We start from the raw sequence: 18,163 nt of genomic DNA, 5'->3' as shown, positions 1-18,163 counted from the left end.
CTGCTCTTAAAAATCTCCAATGAGGGAGATTCCACAACCTCCTTGGAAAATTTATTCCAGTGCTTAACCACCCTGACAGCTAGGAAGTTTTTCCTAATGTCCAACCTAAACTGCCCTTGCTGCAATTTAACCCATTGCTTCCTGTTCTATCCTCAGAGGTGAAGGAGAATAATTTTTCTCCCTCCTCCTTATAACAATCTTTTATGTACTTGAACACTGTTATATCTCATAGACTCAGATGTTAAGGTCAGAAGGGATCATTATGATCATCTAGTCTGACCTCCTGCACAGGCCACAGAATCTCACCCACCCACTCCTGCAATAAACCTCTCACCTACATCTGAGCTATTGAAGTCCTCAAATCATGGTTTAAAGACTTCAAGGTGCAGAGAATCCTCCAGCAAGTGACCCGTGCCCCATGCTACAGAGGAAGGCGAAAAACCCCCAGGGCCTCTTCCAATCTGCCCTGGAGGAAAATTCCTTCCCAACCCCAAATATGGTGATCAGCTGAACCCTGAGCATGTGGGCAAGAGTCACCAGCCAGATACCCAGGAAAGAATTTTCTGCAGTAACTCAGATCCCACCCCATCACAGGCCATTGGGCCTATTTACCATGAATAGTTAAAGATCAATTAATTGCCAAAATCATGTTATCCCATCATACCACCTCCTCCATAAATTTATCGAGTTTAATCTTGAAGCCAGATAGGTCTTTTGCCCCCACTGCTTCTCTTGGAAGGCTGTTCCAGAACTTCACTCCTCTGATGGTTAGAAACCTTTGTCTAATTTCAAGTCTAAACTTCCTGATGGCCAATTTATATCCGTTTGTTCTTGTGTCCACATTGGTACTGAGCTTAAATAATTCCTCTCACTCCCTGGTATTTATCCCTCTGATATATTTATAGAGAGCAATCATATCTCCCATCAACCTTCTTTTGGTTGGGCTAAACAAGCCAAGCTCCTTGAGTCTCCATTCATAAGACAGGCTTTCCATTCCTCGGATCATCCTAGTAGTCCTTCTCTGTACCTGTTCCAGTTTGAATTCATCCTCCTTAAACATGGGAGACCAGAACTGTACACAGTATTCCAGATGAGGTCTCACCAGTGCCCTGTATAATGGTACTAAAACCTCCTTATCTCTACTGGAAATACCTCGCCTGATGCATCCCAAGACCGTATTTTTTTCACAGCCATATCACATTGGCGGCCCATAGTCATCTTGTGGTCAACCAATACTCCAAGGTCCTTCTCCTCCTCCGTTACTTCTAATTGATGCGTCCCCAGCTTGTAACTAAAATTCTTATTAATCCCTAAATGCATGACCTTGCACTTTTTGCTATTAAATTTCATCCTATTACTATTACTCCAGTTTACAAGGTCATCCAGATCCTCCTGTATGATATCCCGGTCCTTCTCTGTATTGGCAATACCTCCCAGCTTTGTCTCATCCACAAACTTTATTAGCACATTCCCATTTTTTGTGTCGAGGTCAGTAATAAAAAGATTGGTCCCAAAACTGATCCCTGAGGAACTCCACTGGTAACCTCCCTCCAGTCTGACAGTTCACCTTTCAGTATGACCCACTGTAGTCTCCTTTTTAACCAATTCCTTATCCACCTTTCAATTTTCATATTCATCCCCATCTTTTCCAGTTTAACTAATAATTCCCCAGGTGGCATGGTATCAAACGACTTACTGGAATTTGGGTAAATTAGATCCACTGCTTTTCCTTTGTCTAAAAAATCTGTTACTTTTTCAAAGAAGGAGATCAGGTTGGTTTGGCACGATCTACCTTTTGTAAAACCATGCTGTATTTTGTCCCATTTACCATTGATCTCAATGTCCTAAATTACTTTCTCCTTCAAAATTTTTTCCAAGACCTTGCATGCTACAGATGTCAAACTAACAGGCCTGTAGTTACCCGGATCACATTTTTCCCCTTTCTTAAAAATAGGAACTATGTTAGCAATTCTCCAGTCATACGGTACAACCCCTGAATTTACAGATTCATTAAAAATTCTTGCTAATGGGCTTGCAATTTCATGTGCCAATTCCTTTAATATTCTTGGATGAAGATTATCTGGGCCCCCGATTTAGTCCCATTAAGCTGTTCAACTTTTGCTTCTACCTCAGATATGGTAATATATACCTCCATATCCTCATTCCCATTTGTCATGCTACCATTATCCCTCAGATCCTCATTAGTCTTATTAAAGACTGAGGCAAAGTATTTGTTTCGATATTGTGCCATGCCTAGATTATCCTTAACCTTCACTCCACCCTCAGTGTTTCGTGGTCACACGTCTTCTTTCTTTGTTTTCTTCTTATTTAAATGGCTATAGAACCTTTTACTCTTGGTTTTAATTCCCTTTGCAAGGTCCAACTCTACCTGACTTTTAGCCTTTCTCGCCTTATCCCTTTCAGTGTGCTATGCCATTATCTAAATCATTGATGAAGATATAAAACAGAACTGGACCCAGAACTGATCCCTGGAGGACCCCACTTGATATGTCCTTCCAGCTTGATTGTGAACCGCTGATAATTACTCTCTGGGAACGGTTTTCCAGCTTGTTATACACCCACCTTATCATAGCTCAATCTAGATTATATTTCCCTCATTTGATTATGAGAAGGTCATGCGAGACAGTATCAAAAGCCTTACTAAAGTCAAGATATACCACCTCTACCACTCTCTCCCTCACCCCCCAGGCTTGTTATCCTGTCAAAGAAAGCCATTAGGCTGGTTTGACAGAATTTGTCCTTGACAAATCTATGATAACTGTTACTTATCACCTGATTATCTTCTAGGTGTTTTCAAATTGATTTGCTTAATTATTTGCTCCATTATCTTTCCAGGTACTGAAGTTAAGCTGGCTGGGCTGTAATTCCCCAGGTTGTCCTTATTTCCCTTTTTATAGATGGGCACTGTATTTGCCCTCTTCCAGTCCTCCGAAATCTCTCCCATCTTCCATGACTTTTTGAAGATAATCACTAATGGCTCAGATAGCTCCTCAGTCAGCTCCTTGAGTATTCTAGGATGGACTTCATCAGGCCCTGGTGACTTGGAGACATCTAACTTATCTAAGTAATTTTTTACTTGTTCTTTCCCTATTTTAGCCTCTGATCCTACCTCATTTTCACTGACATTCACTATGTCAGATGTCCAATCACTACTAACCTTTTTGGTGAAAACTGAAATAAAAAAGTCATTTAGGACTTCTGCCATTTCCACATTTTCTATTATTCTCCCCCCCCCCCCCCCCGCAACAAGTAACAGGCCTACCTTGTCCTTGGTTTTCCTTTTGCTTCTAATGTATTTGTAGAATGTTTTCTTGTTACCCTTTTTATTGTTGTTTGTTTACATTCATCCTTTGTAATTTGGCCTATTTTCCACTTTTTGTAGGACTCTGAGTTTCAGATCATTGACAATCTCCTGGTTGAGCCCCAGTGGTCTCTAGTCATTCTTCCTATCTTTGTGGCATTGTATGCTCTTGTGCCCTTAATATCTTTTTGAAAAACTGCCAACTCTCTTGAACTGTTTTCCCCTTTAGACTTGCTTCCCATGGGATATTACCTACCAACTCCCTAAGTTTGCTAAAGTCTGCCTTCTTGAAATCCATTCTCTTTATTCTGCTGTTTTCCCTCCTACCATTCCTGTTTTCCCTCCTACCGTTCCTCTACCATTTCATGATCACTTTCTCCTAAGCTGACCTCCACTTTCAAATTCTAATCTAGTTCCTCCCTATTTGTCAAAATCAAATCTAGAACAGCCTCTCCTCTACTGGATTTCTCCACCTTCTGAAATAAAAAATGGTCTCTGGGTTAGTAGAAGATGGACTTTACGGAACATTTCAGTGCTTGTGAACCACTTCTTTGGTTCTTTCTTTTTCAATTTTAATGCATCTCTACAGACACAGACACAGACACACACACACACAAAAGTTGACTTCATCTTCTTGGGTGAAAATACCCTACACAACTCAAAGGAAAAATGTCCCCTTTCTATTTTTCTGTCAAAAGAATTTTTGTCATCTTTTCATCTTCTAACAAATACTCCTGTTTAGAGCAAAAGCACTTTACCCATTTTAAATAATAATAAAGAAAAGATATATTCATCCAGAGTTGACAAATGGACAGTATATGTCAACCAGTTCCCAGAAAGTGAGGTGGCTTTAATAATCTGTATCGCATTATTATTTCTCTCTCATAACTTTATGGCTTATAGGCAGGAGTTTAGGCACTTGCAGCCTTACCTCCCTGAAGAGTAATGTATTAGGATGGTAATGCATCATGACCACAACAAATGTTCTATTTAAACAGTATTATGATTCCCAAAAGCAAAACATATTACAGCCTGTGATGTCTTAGGTTTTAATATCATTCATGCATTTCCTTTTCTGACTTTTTTTATTGCTGTAAAAACTTGCTCCACTAAAGTTTACTATTCCTTCCTCCTCCTGCACCCCCAAAAACATATAGGACAAGATTTAAATGTGTGCTACACAGGTGTAAATCTGAAATAATGCCAATGAACCTACCCCTAATTTGAAAGCGTGTCAGCAATGAGACATCTTACTTACTGAGGTTCCATTTTAGGCCCGTCGTAGTCACGTTGTCACAAGGGTTCCCAACTGGAATGAGGCCACACCAGTTACTTTCAAGTCCTGTGTTTACATGCAGTTTGTGCTTTCCCTGCAATATAGAAAGAAGTCTTCTTTAGACAGTAGCAACCAAGGACCAGGAAGCCATTTATACAACACATTTTAAAAATACAATAGAATACATCTGAATTAGACAGGACTGATCTTAATTCTCCCAAAGTTGAGAAGTATTTGGATCTGGGATTTTAGTGTTGCTTATCATACAGAGAGGGACCAGTCAAAGATCCAGATCTGAAAGTATGGGATTTTGAATCTGCGCTTTTGGTTTGGTCCCATCTATAATCTGAATCCAATACTGTGCAATATTCCTCTGCACTAGCATTCACATCCGAAGTTAGGTTGTTTTTTCCTCCATTTTGGACGAATCCTGATCTAGTCATTAATTTTTTTAAACTGTTGACTTTCCATGTGAGCTGTGTAACTCTTTAGAAACAAAACTAGGCAAAACTTACCTAGTTTGGGGGTTCATCACAAAGCCAAAATTTTGGCCACAATTGTATGTTTCATGTACTTTCCCTCCTGGAAAAAGTTCTAAACCAGTAATAAAACAATGGGGTTCTACAAAGTTTAAAAGGGTTCTAGAGAAATAAATCTAAAACCTATGTAATTTAAGAAAATGACATTCCCATAGTTAGGTTTTTAAACACCATTCAAAATAATGAACTAAAGAAGAGTGAACAGTGCAAAGTTCAGAGGGAAAGGAAACACAGCATTTCACAGTACAGGGACAATAATTATCTGTTCTCAGATATGTAGGAAATGGTTTCCTGCAACAGGGCTAGGAGGAAACATCAAAGAAGGAAATTGTGCTAATATCTGTGGGAAAAATATCAGATTCTTCCTACATAATTTATTCTACATAACAAAAGAGATAAGATGCTTCAGAAGTACATGACTTTGGCTTTTATTCTCTTGGATGCATGGGAGCACTTAACTCCTGTAAGTGATAATCGGAGTCACAGACATAATTCTCTCTCACAGCAGTGAAAAATTTAATTTTTTTTATGGTTTATTAATTTCTCTACCAAAATGGGTATTTAAAAAAATACATTTTGGGTTTCTTGGTTTTGTATCACTTACTGAGTGTATTACAAAGACTAAGATCCTTAAAACAAGAGAAAGCTAGATGTGTAACTCAAGCAATATCTTAAGTGGCAAGTAAATAACTTTTTGCTGAAAGAAAATATTGTAAGCGTCAGCCTTGTATTTCATGTTTCCTCTCCCCCAGCAGCCTCCCGCACTGTGAAGTGACAAGTTAGACGAAAATGAAGGAGAAATACCTTACTGCCAAGATGAATTATCTGAGGTGGTTGACAAGTTCTTCTGCTTATGCCAAATATCTTATAAAAATCCTCAATATGAACCATGCTCTCAGTTAGCAAATGAACTTTAAAGCTGTCAATTAAAAACTATCAGAATTTATAGCTTTAACCTGTTTGATAGTTTGCAGAGCAAGATGGAGAACAGTTCAACATGGTCTATCTTCTCAAATCACACAACTTCATAAGGTGCTGAGCCACAAGTTTCCATGGGTATTGTGGGTGCTCCACAAATGCAGGTATTTACAAATTCATGCCTAATGCCCTTTTAGCCATGCAACATGCTTAGCTATTTCTCTACTGTGATGTTTCTCATACCCTGTGAGCATTCCCTTCCTGGGAAATTGCTCTGGGCCCTGGTCTACACTACAAACTTATGCTGGTATAACATCCCTAAGCAATGCAGTTACACCAACCTAACTGCTGGTGTAGACACTGCTATGTTGATGGGAGGGTTTCTCCCATTGACATAGGTACCGCCTCTCGGGCAGGTGGAATACCTAAAACGAAGGGAGAAGCTCTCCTATTGGCACAGATAGTCTTCACTGAGCACTGCAGTGGCATAGCTTCGCTGCTGCAGTGCTTGAAGTGTACACAAGCCCTGAGTTACTCTGCAAGAGGTGCAAGCTACACTGAAGTGTATCTCTATCCTGACATCTATCGGTAAAAGAATATGAAAAGCAGTGAAGTAAAGATGCCTCGCCAAAGAGGGACCTTGATTAATTCCTGGCTTCTCAAACTCAGTTTCTTTGGATTGGTAACCTTGAGATCATTCTTTTAGACTTTGTGGCCCTGATTCAACAATGGAGCTACTCACATGCTTGAAGTTAAGCACCTGCTTGTGGAACAGATGTCTCTAAAAGTATGTTACTGATATAAAGAACATGCAAAAAGAAAAGGAGTACTTGTGGCACCTTAGAGACTAACCAATTTATTAGAGCATAAGCTTTCGTGAGCTACAGCTCACTTCCTCAGATGCATATCATGGGAAGTGAGCTGTAGCTCACGAAAGCTTATGCTCTAATAAATTGGTTAGTCTCTAAGGTGCCACAAGTACTCCTTTTCTTTTTGCGAATACAGACTAACACGGCTGTTACTCTGAAACCTGTCATAAAGAACATGAGATCTTTAAAACAGAAATACCTCAGGTAATTATCAAAGTGTTGCCAATTCTCAGGGTTTAACCACAAGAGTTGTAATATTTCATATTTTTCTTAAAGCCCAAGCTTACACAGCCAAGTGAGTACAGAAGAATCTCATCTTTCATTTAAGAAAGAAAAGTTTCTAGCCTTCACGCTTGTGCAGAAAAGTTTGAAGACAAGCACTAAACACTTAAAACCCAAATGGCAAATAAAAAGCATTTACAAGTTACATACAAATGTATTCTCTTAAATTAAAATCTCATGATTTAAGCCACTCATGATTTTAGGGGTCTGATTCATGATTTTTGAATGCTCAGAGTTAGCAATATTTATATGCCCTTTGTTTTCAGTTTTTACCAATTTTTACTGAAATTCTGGAAGTGCTGGATTCTCCAGATATACCTCTCTCCTTCTGGAGGGGCGAGGCAGCTCTGGGGGATCCCTCTGGCACCTGAGAGATGGTTCAGAGTCCAGATCTAGCTCTGGCTCCATAAAGACAAATGGCAACCTGGTAAGCTGGATGTCCTGTCCCCCAACACTAAACCTAATATTTTCCCAGAAAACTGTGAAGTTAATGTTGGCATTGATTTTCATCTGTTGTTAAATGTTTGTAGTAAACACTGACACATTGCTAGGAAATTTTAAACAAGTAAAGCCAGAAACAAAGTGCCTTAGCAATACTGTACAAGGAATAAATTGACTTATTTAAAAAAAAATCCTACTTTCTTAGGGAGTTTATTTTCTTTTGGGAAACACGTATCTTAAAAAGTTAACAAATGAGTTCATTTGTTTGGCAAAAAGATTAAAAACAACACCACATTTGTACAAAAAGGGCTAGACAGTCGAAGTACTGTAAGCCACCCATGGGGAAAATTAGGTGCAGAATGATACTTTCAAGTTCCCATCTAGAAATCTTCCATAGACGCAACAAAAGGCTACCCACGTAAGGGAGAGTTCACAAAATCAAAAATTTGTTCTTATTTTTAAACTTTAAATAAACAAATACTACACTGGTGCTAAAAAATGAAACTGATACTGTGTTTGTAGAAACCTCTCTAGAAACCAAAGTTACAAAGTTTAAGAGTAAAAAGAAACCCAAAGATGGATTAAAATTACTTCCTTTTAAGTTTTTACCTCTGAAGTAGACAGCTGAACTGCTTTAGCATTTTAACTTACAAATCAAATATCATCATTTTCTAATGTTACTGGTGATGATAATAATGGCAAATAATATAGCTGTATTGATTTTTATCTTATAAAGTAGTTTTGAAAAAAAAACATTGATCAGTTCTGAGGATTGATTCAATTTATTTTTTCCCACTTTGTGTCTGGTGCTGGGAAATGAGATCAACTTCTAAGTTTAGCACTATGACGAAAATGTCAGAAGGCTGGTTTTTTTAGTGTGTTTCATCCGAACAGGCTTAACTTTTACTCTTGTTTCTGATGTGTTACTCATTTTAGGTGCCATTTTAATAAGAAAGCACGAACAGAATAGGGGCCAAACACAAAAAATAAAGAAAAATCTGTGAAACAATTTTCCCTCTGTTAAGTCTCCTAAATCAAATGGAACGAATGAAATAATCAGCTGAAAATTGGGAGCACCTATACTTAACTACACATCAAAGATAACAGGAATGTATAACCTTTGCTCAAAAATATGAAAGTTAAATGTGGGTAACAAGTAAAGAGTATCAAGTTGCAAGCAGTTGGGCTTCTATTTATAGTGCCTAAGTGTCGCTTCACAAAAACACAAAGGCAAGGACCCTGTCCCAAGGCACTTACAGAGTAACTAAAACAAATCCAATATAACTTGCAAACAATATAATATATAATTAAGGTGGTTCAAACACAAAAAGGTGTGCAGACATGATAGGTGCAGAGCTCAACAAAGGCTGACAGACCAATTTGAGACAGATCTAAAGGAGGAAAGGGATAGGAGTTGGCACATGGCAGTTGAAAGATTGTTCTAAATATAAAGTGGAATATGGAAAAAAGGCACAAGGTCACAAGGAGGAGGAGACAAAAGTTTAAAACAGTTAACAGAGAGGATGCTGGGAAGCATAAGAATGAGAAGGGGGTATCAGCAGAGAAATAGGAAGTGGATATTATGGAAAGTGTTGAAGGATAAGGAGTGTGAACTTTAACATGGAAGGAAAAGGAAATCAATGAAGAGACCTAAGGACAGAAGTCGTGGTCTGAGCAGGAAGGAAGATAGACCTTAGCAACAACATTTGGGGTAGATTGGAAAGAAAAAAAAGGAAGATGCGGATGGTCAGGGAGGGTTCTGAAGTAGAGGAAACAAATAATTAATGAACAGACTAGTGTTTCATTAGTGGGGATTCAGAGGGAAAGACAGATTTTAAGGTATTGGGGAGAAAAATGCCTCAGAATTTGGTGATAACCTATATATAGCGAGAGGAAGAGAGGAGCCAGACATGACAATGAAGTTTTAAGCTTGGGGTGTCTTTTTTCAGCAGTAAAGGGAAGGAGATGAGAGAGTTTATGTGGAAAGATACATTTGGTTTGGAACAATATGGAGCTTCAGGAGGTGAAGGGATATCCAGGAAGACACGCTGTGGACATATGGGAAATGTGTGACAGGACAGATGATGAAAGGTCATAGAGAGCAAGATGTGGGAGTCATCAGCATAGAGAGGAATGAGATGGGCGGCTATTCTTCTGCTTCACCAGGACTCTACTGTGGAGCCCACAAGGTTCAATATTACCCAATATTCAACACGCAACAAGTTAAGCCTCAGGGTTAACTGCAAGAAGCCACAGACGTCAGTGCCAGCAATATGCAGTTGACACGCTGTTCTATACAATATCAATACTTAGTCCTGCCATGAGTGCAGGAGACTGGACTAGATGACCTCTCGAGGTCCCTTCCAGTCCTACAGTTCTATGATTCTCTATTTTAAACACATGCAAAGCCATCATCCATCTTGCCCAGTGTTTGGGTGTGGTAGCTCTTTGATGAAGAGTGGATGGCTGAAACTAAATCGGGGTAAGATGGACACAATGGTGACAAGAGAAGGAAATCATTCTGAAGAACTGGCTGAAACCATATCATCATCCTCAAATGAAGGAATCTGTCCTCCAGTCAAAGCTTTGTATTGTGTCAGGGTTCTTCTAGTCTTCCAGCCTTCTTCTAGACTCTTTACTGCTCCTGGACACCCATATGGCATTAGTAGTCACAAATGACTTATCAACCTCTGGCTGGCCAAAACATTGCCCCCCTTGCTATTGCATGATGCCCTGGCCCCAGTAATGTACTCTCAGGCTTGAGTACTACAGCACTGTGTACCTTATATGTTAGAAGAGAATCTCCAGAAGAAGTTCCAAATGGTGCAGCCACAGGGTAGCAAGTGTTCTGAGTAAAAGAGGGTGACCAGAATACATCACCCTGGTGCTCTGCCCACTGCCCTGTCACCCTGTCCAATCCAAATTAATAAATTTGTCTCAGGAATCACCACTTTCCATGGCAGCTTGTCCTTCATCTGTGCCTACTGTGACATTAAAGTGCAGGGAATCAGGAGTTCCTGGGACCTTGCCAACTGCTGTGGAATACCCTGCCACTAGACTATGATTCTTACAATATTCTGAACAAAATTTAAGACTTAACTCATTATATTAGCTTTCCTTCAGTGACTACCCTATAGATGGCAGCACAAGAAAGTCTGAGCACAGCTGTCATTGTTTCAGAGTAACAACCGTGTTAGTCTGTATTCGCAAAAAGAAAAGGAGTACTTGTGGCACCTTAGAGACTAACCAATTTATTTGAGCATAAGCTTTCGTGAGCTACAGCTCACTTCATCGGATGCATACTGTGGAAATTTAGAAGATCTTATTATATACACACAAAGCATGAAAAAATACCTCCTCCCACCCCACTCTGCTGCTGGTAATAGCTTATCTAAAGTGATCACTCTCCTTACAACGTGTATGATAATCAAGCTGGGCCATTTCCAACAAAAATCCAGGTTTTCTCACACACACACACCCCCGACTCACTCTCCTGCTGGTAATAGCTTATCCAAAGTGACCACTCTCCTTACATTGTGTATGATAATCAAGGTGGGCCATTTCCAGCATGGGCAGAGAATACAATCTGTCTTACTGTTTTCTTTCCATACATGTTTGCACTTAGACACAATAATGCTGAGTACAAAAAGATTACCTAAATGACAAGCAGATAGTATTTGAATCCATGGGAACAAATTAAATCTCCAAAATTACAGTGTAAATGGAAAAGACGAAGGGAACAACAATTAAACCAAATAAGAATATGTTTATTTGTTTAAAACCAAATGTTTTGATAGGAATATTTTAAACAAATTCTGGATCCATTTCTATTGGTGTGAGATTTTATAAAAACTTTTTTTTTTCAACCTTGAAATGTGAGGCCAAATTTGTTGCCAGAATCTTTCTGAATATGGTAAAGCTTTCTTAAATGACTATCCTTTAAAAATGTAATATTGTAGTATTGATATAAAGAGGTGTCACAAAGCAAGCAGTTGTGTGATTTGTCAAAGGTGTCTATGATGCAGAGTACCAATTGTATCAACATTAATTACACAATGGGATTAGAGCTGGTCAAAAGTGGGAAATTTTTGTGAAAACTTTTTTTTGTTGGGGGAAAATTTTTTTTGAAAAATTCTGACCCACTCTAGATGGGATCTTATTAAATCAAAAAAGTGAAGATCACTTACATTTGCTGTAGCATCTATTTTAAATTTAATTGATTGATAGTTCTGTGTTACCCTACAATGGATGCAGCTCCTGTTGCTACTGTTTCCCTTTATGTTTCTCTCAGAATGGGAGACTCTTAAGAGCACATGCAGAACAAATACAGTGACCACCACCACAGTTACAAGTAAAGTCTTGTTTGCATTATAAGTTTTAAATGATAAAATGAACTAACTGGCTACCATTATTTGTGTTGTAGTTAACTCACATATTATATGCAACCAATGTGTGATGAATAGATAAGTAGGACAGGATTATACGTGTAGAAGATTGACAAGTATTTAGGAGTGATAGATTTGTATCAGAGAGATAAGTCAGGTAAGGCAGTAATGCACGGCCTACACTATGTTGGGAAGGCACTCATCTAAAGTGCTTGATGAAAAGTGTCATCACCAATATTACATGGTGCTGTAATCTCAGGAGAATCAATTATTTGCTCTTTGGAGAAAATTTATATTTTATATGTACAGCGGTGACCACTTAAATGTTTAACCTTGGGGGATAGTAAATCTCATTTTACTGGCATTCGCCCTAGAGGGATTCCATCCCATAGACTTGTCATAAATTGTTTGAAGCAGATGTGTTCATTGATTGGGGTCTAATAATCATTATAATTCACTCTCTCTAGTACCTGGGATTTAATTCACCGTGGAATAGTTTCTTTATTAGGTGTGCCTCTTCTAGGGTAGCACTAGAAGTGAAAAGCCCTATCCTGCAGATAATTCAAGTGACTGGCACATGCAATCCCATTAATTTCAATGCAATAGAACCATTTACAGCTGATAGGAAGAATTTGCAGGACTGGGTCCAAAGGTTGGACAGTGTTTTGAAGTGCAATAAATTTACTATTTTTCAAGTACAGTGTAGCCAATTAGTTCATCTGACCATTTAATTGTGTTGTTGTAGTAAACTCACATGTATTATGTAATCCATGTGTGATGAATAGATAAATAGGACAGGATTATAGGAGTAGTAATTGACTCTCCTGAGATTACAGAATCATGTAACATTAATGCTGACACTTTTCACCAAGCACATTAGGTGAGTCCCTTCCAAACATAGGGAATAGAGGGCAAAGTACCTTTCTACCTTTGAAACAGTAATTTTATCCTCTATGTCAAGCCCATATGATTGGGTAAGTGGTCAGCAATGGTAAGAGGGGGAAAAATGATGCATGCGTCAGGGGGAAAATATGCTTCCGACAGTTAAACTGCCAGTGGTGAAGACATTACAAATATACACACAAACTGAAATTACGACACAGTCTGAAGTGAGCAGCATGCTAGACGGGCGTATGAAATAGTTACTATCAGAGGGAGCTTGGGAAGTTCAGTTCTTGCACACAAGAGCATCTTCAGCATTCACAGGTGCCTCATAATTTAATTGTCAACGTGCTGTATGAATGTCCCCTCTGAGCACTCATTTTATTAACCCTTATCTGCCAACTAAACATGCACCTACACAAATCTTTTCAGATGATCAGAAAGGTACAGAGAGAAGATGCAAATGGGAAGTACAATAACCAAGAATAGTGTGTTTCTTCTCAAAATTTCCAACTAGTTTTTTATTGATCCATTCTGACATTTTATCCCCTTAAACCTATGAGCTTGATGTCCTATACTCAGCAGGCCTATCATTATGGGCTAAGTACAAGTATTAGCATTTTTAGTGATTTCATGCTTAAAAATCAAAACCATTCTAAAGGCCCTTATATTCTGTAATCCCAAAGTGATGAGTATTACAACGTAATTTTCCTCACAATCCATTACTTTAGGACATTTAATATTATCATTCAATCCTTTTTAGTACAATTCTATGAGGAAGAGTCCAGATAGTCTCTCATCTACATTCACTCTGTCCTTTTCCTATGATACTAGAGATCTTTGTGAGTTAATTCACATGGCAAGGATATTGTTCACATATCTGTGGCACAAATAATTTGCTATGAGAGCTGAGAGGCTCAATTGCCTCTTCACTGCACTATTAAACCGCTACCTATTGCTGCCCTATATCCAGTCAAGATCAGCTAAGCTTCAAAGCGAGTAGATGGTTTCAGTGCTTTTTTTGTAAGAACAGTGCTCTATCCCATATTAGAAGAAAGAATGCTATAGTGGTTTCAAAAACAAGTTAGCAAATCTGTCCTATTCTTCTAAGGAACTATGTCAGAGTTTGGCTACATGTGGTAAACAGTATTCAATAGCTGATCTTAAGCATGATTTAAATAGTTGTGACAGAACTGTCTTGTTTATCCAACTCATTATTAAGCACGGGTTAAACAGAGATGTGATCAAACTTATTATTATGCAGCATGGCCCGCTAGCGTAAATGCACCCAAACCATGTTATGGTGAGTTAAAAATCAGTCTTCTCTTCTCCAGACTAAACAAACCCAATTTTTTCACCCCATCTTCCCTCATAGGTCATGTTTTCTAGACCTTTAATAATTTTTGTTGCTCTTCTCTGGACTTTCTCCATTTTGTCCAGATCATTTTGAATTTTAATCCTATCCTCCAAAACACTTGCAACCCCTCCCAGCTTGGTATTGTCTGCAAACTTTATAAGTGTATTCTCTATGCCATTATCTAAATCATTGATGAAGATATTGAACAGAACCAGACCCAGAACCGATCCCTGTGGGCCCCCACTCTTTATATGTCCTTCCAGCATTGACTGTGAACCACTGATAACTACACTCTGGGAGTGATTTTCAAACTAGTTATGCGCCCACCTTATAGTAGCTCTATCTAGGTTCTATTTCTCTAGTTTGTTTATGAGAAGGTCATGCAAGACAGTATGAAAAGCCTTACTAAAGTCAAGATATACCACATCTACCACTTCCCCCCTATCCACAAGGCTTTTTACCCTGTCAAAGAAAGCTATCAGGTTGGTTTGACACTATTTGTTCTTGACAAATCCATGCGGACTATTATTTATCACCTTATCTTCTAGGTGTTTGCAAATTGATTGCTTAATATGCTCCATTATCTTTCCGGGTACAGACGTTAAGCTGCCTGGTCTTTAATTCCCCAGGTTGTCCTTATTTCCCTTTGGTCCCTTGGTCTCTTTGGTCATAATTACCTGCAGCCATAAGCCACAGGCTGTTTGCAGCATCCCAGGAAACTTCTCAGTGGGTGATTAGCATTCTAAGACCTATTGTTCTTCCTAATGGCTCTTCCTAACTGGCCATCCAGACTGATTGCATTCTGTCTAGTGGACATTCCACAGGTGTAAAAACATTTGTAATAGATGCATAGACAATATTGCTAACTTCAGATACAAAAATGATACATGCATACAAATAGGATAGTCATATTCAGTAAATCATTAACCTCTCAAATGATATCTTACATGACCCATCTTGCATAAAACATCTTAGTTATGCCATAATCATATAATAACCATATCTCTATGAGGAATATGGGGTGTAGTGTCACAACTACATGTACACCTTTCTGGTTTTACTTCTGGTTCTAGGAAGGAGTAATCTGATGCCCTTGTAGCAGTGCTCTCATTGACAGACCTTGCTTCAAAAAAACTGGGGTCTTTCCTCTCCCAGCTGAATCTGAAGAAAAGTTACATCTCAGATGACTGTGCTGAGGATGACTGATTATCCCCAAGTTCCAATCCTGCTTGTATTAAAGACCGAGATCCCCAGTTCCCTAAATCAGGATATGTTAAAGACTAGGGTGTCCTGCAGAAGCAGTTTCTTCCCTACCACCATCCCTTTCTCATGTAGCAATGGAGTCAATTGAACTTTACAGTGCATAAAACATATTCCTTTTGGCAACAAAATGTATAGTGAATGTGGAATTTCTATTAAAATATTTGTAGAGCATACGTTGGTACAACTCCCATTCATTTCAACAGGAATTGTACCCCCTAATATCAGGGGTGAATTTGATCTTTAGAATCCAGAAGAGAATCCCTATCACATTAAAATAATTTTAAATAGGGCACATTTAGTCCTAAACTATTTCACAGTGCTGTAAGTGTTACGGTCAAACTTGGACCCTTTCTCAAAGGTCTCTGAAGGTCTGAAAGCAATATTTGCATTTTCCTGGCATCCCATTTATCATCACAGCCATAATTCTGAGAGATTATCTCTACAGAATTAAATTGATACATTAGAGTACCACCAAAAGGTAAAAGAAATTGTATTGGTTTGCAGCAAGGACAACAAAAAGCCCTGACAATATTTAATTGCTTACTGCTTTCTGGACAAGGTGCTGACCTCCTGCACCTGGAAAAATTAGTATTTAAAAACCTGAATCTACGGACTGACAGCACATCTAAGTCTTAACACTGACTTACACCTCATTTACCTTTTATACACCAAACAGCATTTGCACTCTCAAAATATGTGACCAATAAAAGCAACTAGAAATAAATAATGCTGTACAAATTGCAGAGCAACATGAGGCAAAAAGAAGAACCATTACACAGAAAATATAAAACTAATGATCATTGTAACAAAAACCATGTAAGTGTTGAGAGGTTGTAACAAGTAATGTTGTTTATTCTATGCTTTTCATATGATTCTATAGTGATATATGATCAGCATATAGAAACTTTTAGCCAGTTTCAAACAGCATCAGGTTGAACAGAGAGGGTACCTTCCTGGAAAGAAACTAGACTCCAGCTCTCTTGTGTCCAAAAGCAATAAGGACTTTTGATAGGAGACAGGGGCTCTAAACACACAACCCAAAACAAAGGAACAGAGACTGATAAACAGAGACGGGTCAGATTATTCACAGCCTGTGTTTCCAAGGTAGGAAAGATAATTTTGACAAGAGCTGTCCAAGTCTAAAAATGAACAAAGCAGTTTCTTCCCGAGAGAGGTAGCCATAAAGAGAAATTCTGAATAAAACAGGATGGATGGTAGGAGCACATATGGCTGAAATGTTGAAAGCCTGAAAAGCCAAGCAATAAACTCCACATAACCTGAAGTACCAGTAACTTCTGGGAAAAACTACGTGGATGTGCCCAGCATTAAATAGCATGTAATCAAGGATCATTTATTAAATAGGATGTAACAGGGAGGGGGCACCCCTGAATTCTGTATTCCTTTGTTCTGAATCTAGTTTGGCTATAGAGGTGGCTTCCCTGTTGGAAAATAAGAGTGCTCTTTAACTCATTCTTTCAGCCCATGAAATAAGAAGCCCACTTACACTACTAGTAGAAGAGATATTAAGCAAAACATTTTGAACTGAAATGAAGATTCTATTTTCTGAGATCCCAGCCAAACACAAATTGTCAGCAGAGTAGGAGTATTCATGCAGCACTAAAGAATTCACATCTAATGTTGGCTTTAATTTGTTAAGTTCCAAAGACATTATATATTTACTTATTATTCTCCAGGTGATGGACTAATTATTTTAAACTAATAAAAAATGGCTCAGATTATCATCATAATCATTTTTAAAGAAGTAACTAACAATTTTTGGGACCTCAGTTTTTTGGAGACCAATCTGATACACCTTAGAGAGGCCTGATTTTCAGAGAAGAGATACTTAGCACTTTTTGAAAATTAAGTCACTTTATGATGTCTCAAGTTGAGTAGCCAAAATTTGAGGCACCAAAATTACTGGTCAATAGTGAAAATCTTAGCAAAAGAGCTATAGAAAGCATATAATGGTTAATTACTACATTCACTTAATTGTATATTTATTTATATTTGAACAACAACTAGTTTTATATTGGATGTGTAGGGATTGAGAATGACTACTCAGCATTCTGACACCTTGAAATTTATTACATGAAATACAGGTAAAGGGGGGTATTGTTATACCAGATGAACACGGCCCATTACTGTTTATACAAGAAACTATTTCCTACATGCAGAGTAAAAAAGATAAGAAAGCATGTCTAAAGCAATTTATAACTCAAAGAGTTAAGTACTTAAAATGACCTCCTAACATCTGAAACAGTAAGAAACTGAAAGAAAGAAATCAATTACTTGACTTATTTAAGGATTAGGCTCCTGAAGAATTTACCTTTGTTTTTAGCTATGGTTAAACCAGGAAAAAAAAGTTAATTACTTTTAAGTCATACCCGATTAGTGAATTTCAGATGAAAGGAGAAAAAACAGTTTAAAAACTACTCTATATGAGTATTTGAGGTTTGTAATAGATCTTATCTACAGATGTGGAAAAAATTAATTATGGTTTGTTATTACTACTGCTGGAGAAATAATTTGTTTTAAACCAACACTTGAAAAACAATAATTGTTTAAATAAATTCAACTTCTAACTTTAGAATAGATTTGTTTAACTGACAGCAATAAATACTAATGG

At 38.1% G+C, this 18,163-nt stretch overlaps 1 protein-coding gene across 13 annotated transcripts in view; it reads right to left on the bottom strand.

Moving 5' to 3' along the window:
* TPK1 (thiamin pyrophosphokinase 1) overlaps positions 1-18,163 on the bottom strand; it is a 480,985-nt gene that overhangs the window by 94,434 nt on the left and 368,388 nt on the right. For 12 of the 13 annotated variants that reach the window (XR_012157430.1, XR_012157429.1, XM_073332798.1 and 9 more), the window contains one exon: positions 4,581-4,692. Coding sequence is in view for 11 of the 13 variants with exons in the window: in XM_073332798.1 (XP_073188899.1) it covers positions 4,581-4,692 (112 nt within the window). In the remaining 2 variants the exon portion in view is untranslated. Of the gene's footprint in view, positions 1-4,538; positions 4,693-18,163 lie in introns of all 13 variants that reach the window. The other variant, XM_073332802.1, reaches the window with a different exon arrangement.

Source organism: Lepidochelys kempii, chromosome 2 (genome assembly GCF_965140265.1).
Source record: "Lepidochelys kempii isolate rLepKem1 chromosome 2, rLepKem1.hap2, whole genome shotgun sequence".
Classification (NCBI taxonomy): domain Eukaryota; kingdom Metazoa; phylum Chordata; order Testudines; family Cheloniidae; genus Lepidochelys; species Lepidochelys kempii.
The sequence above is the reverse complement of the archived record's forward strand: the minus strand, read 5'-3'. Positions and strand labels throughout refer to the sequence as shown.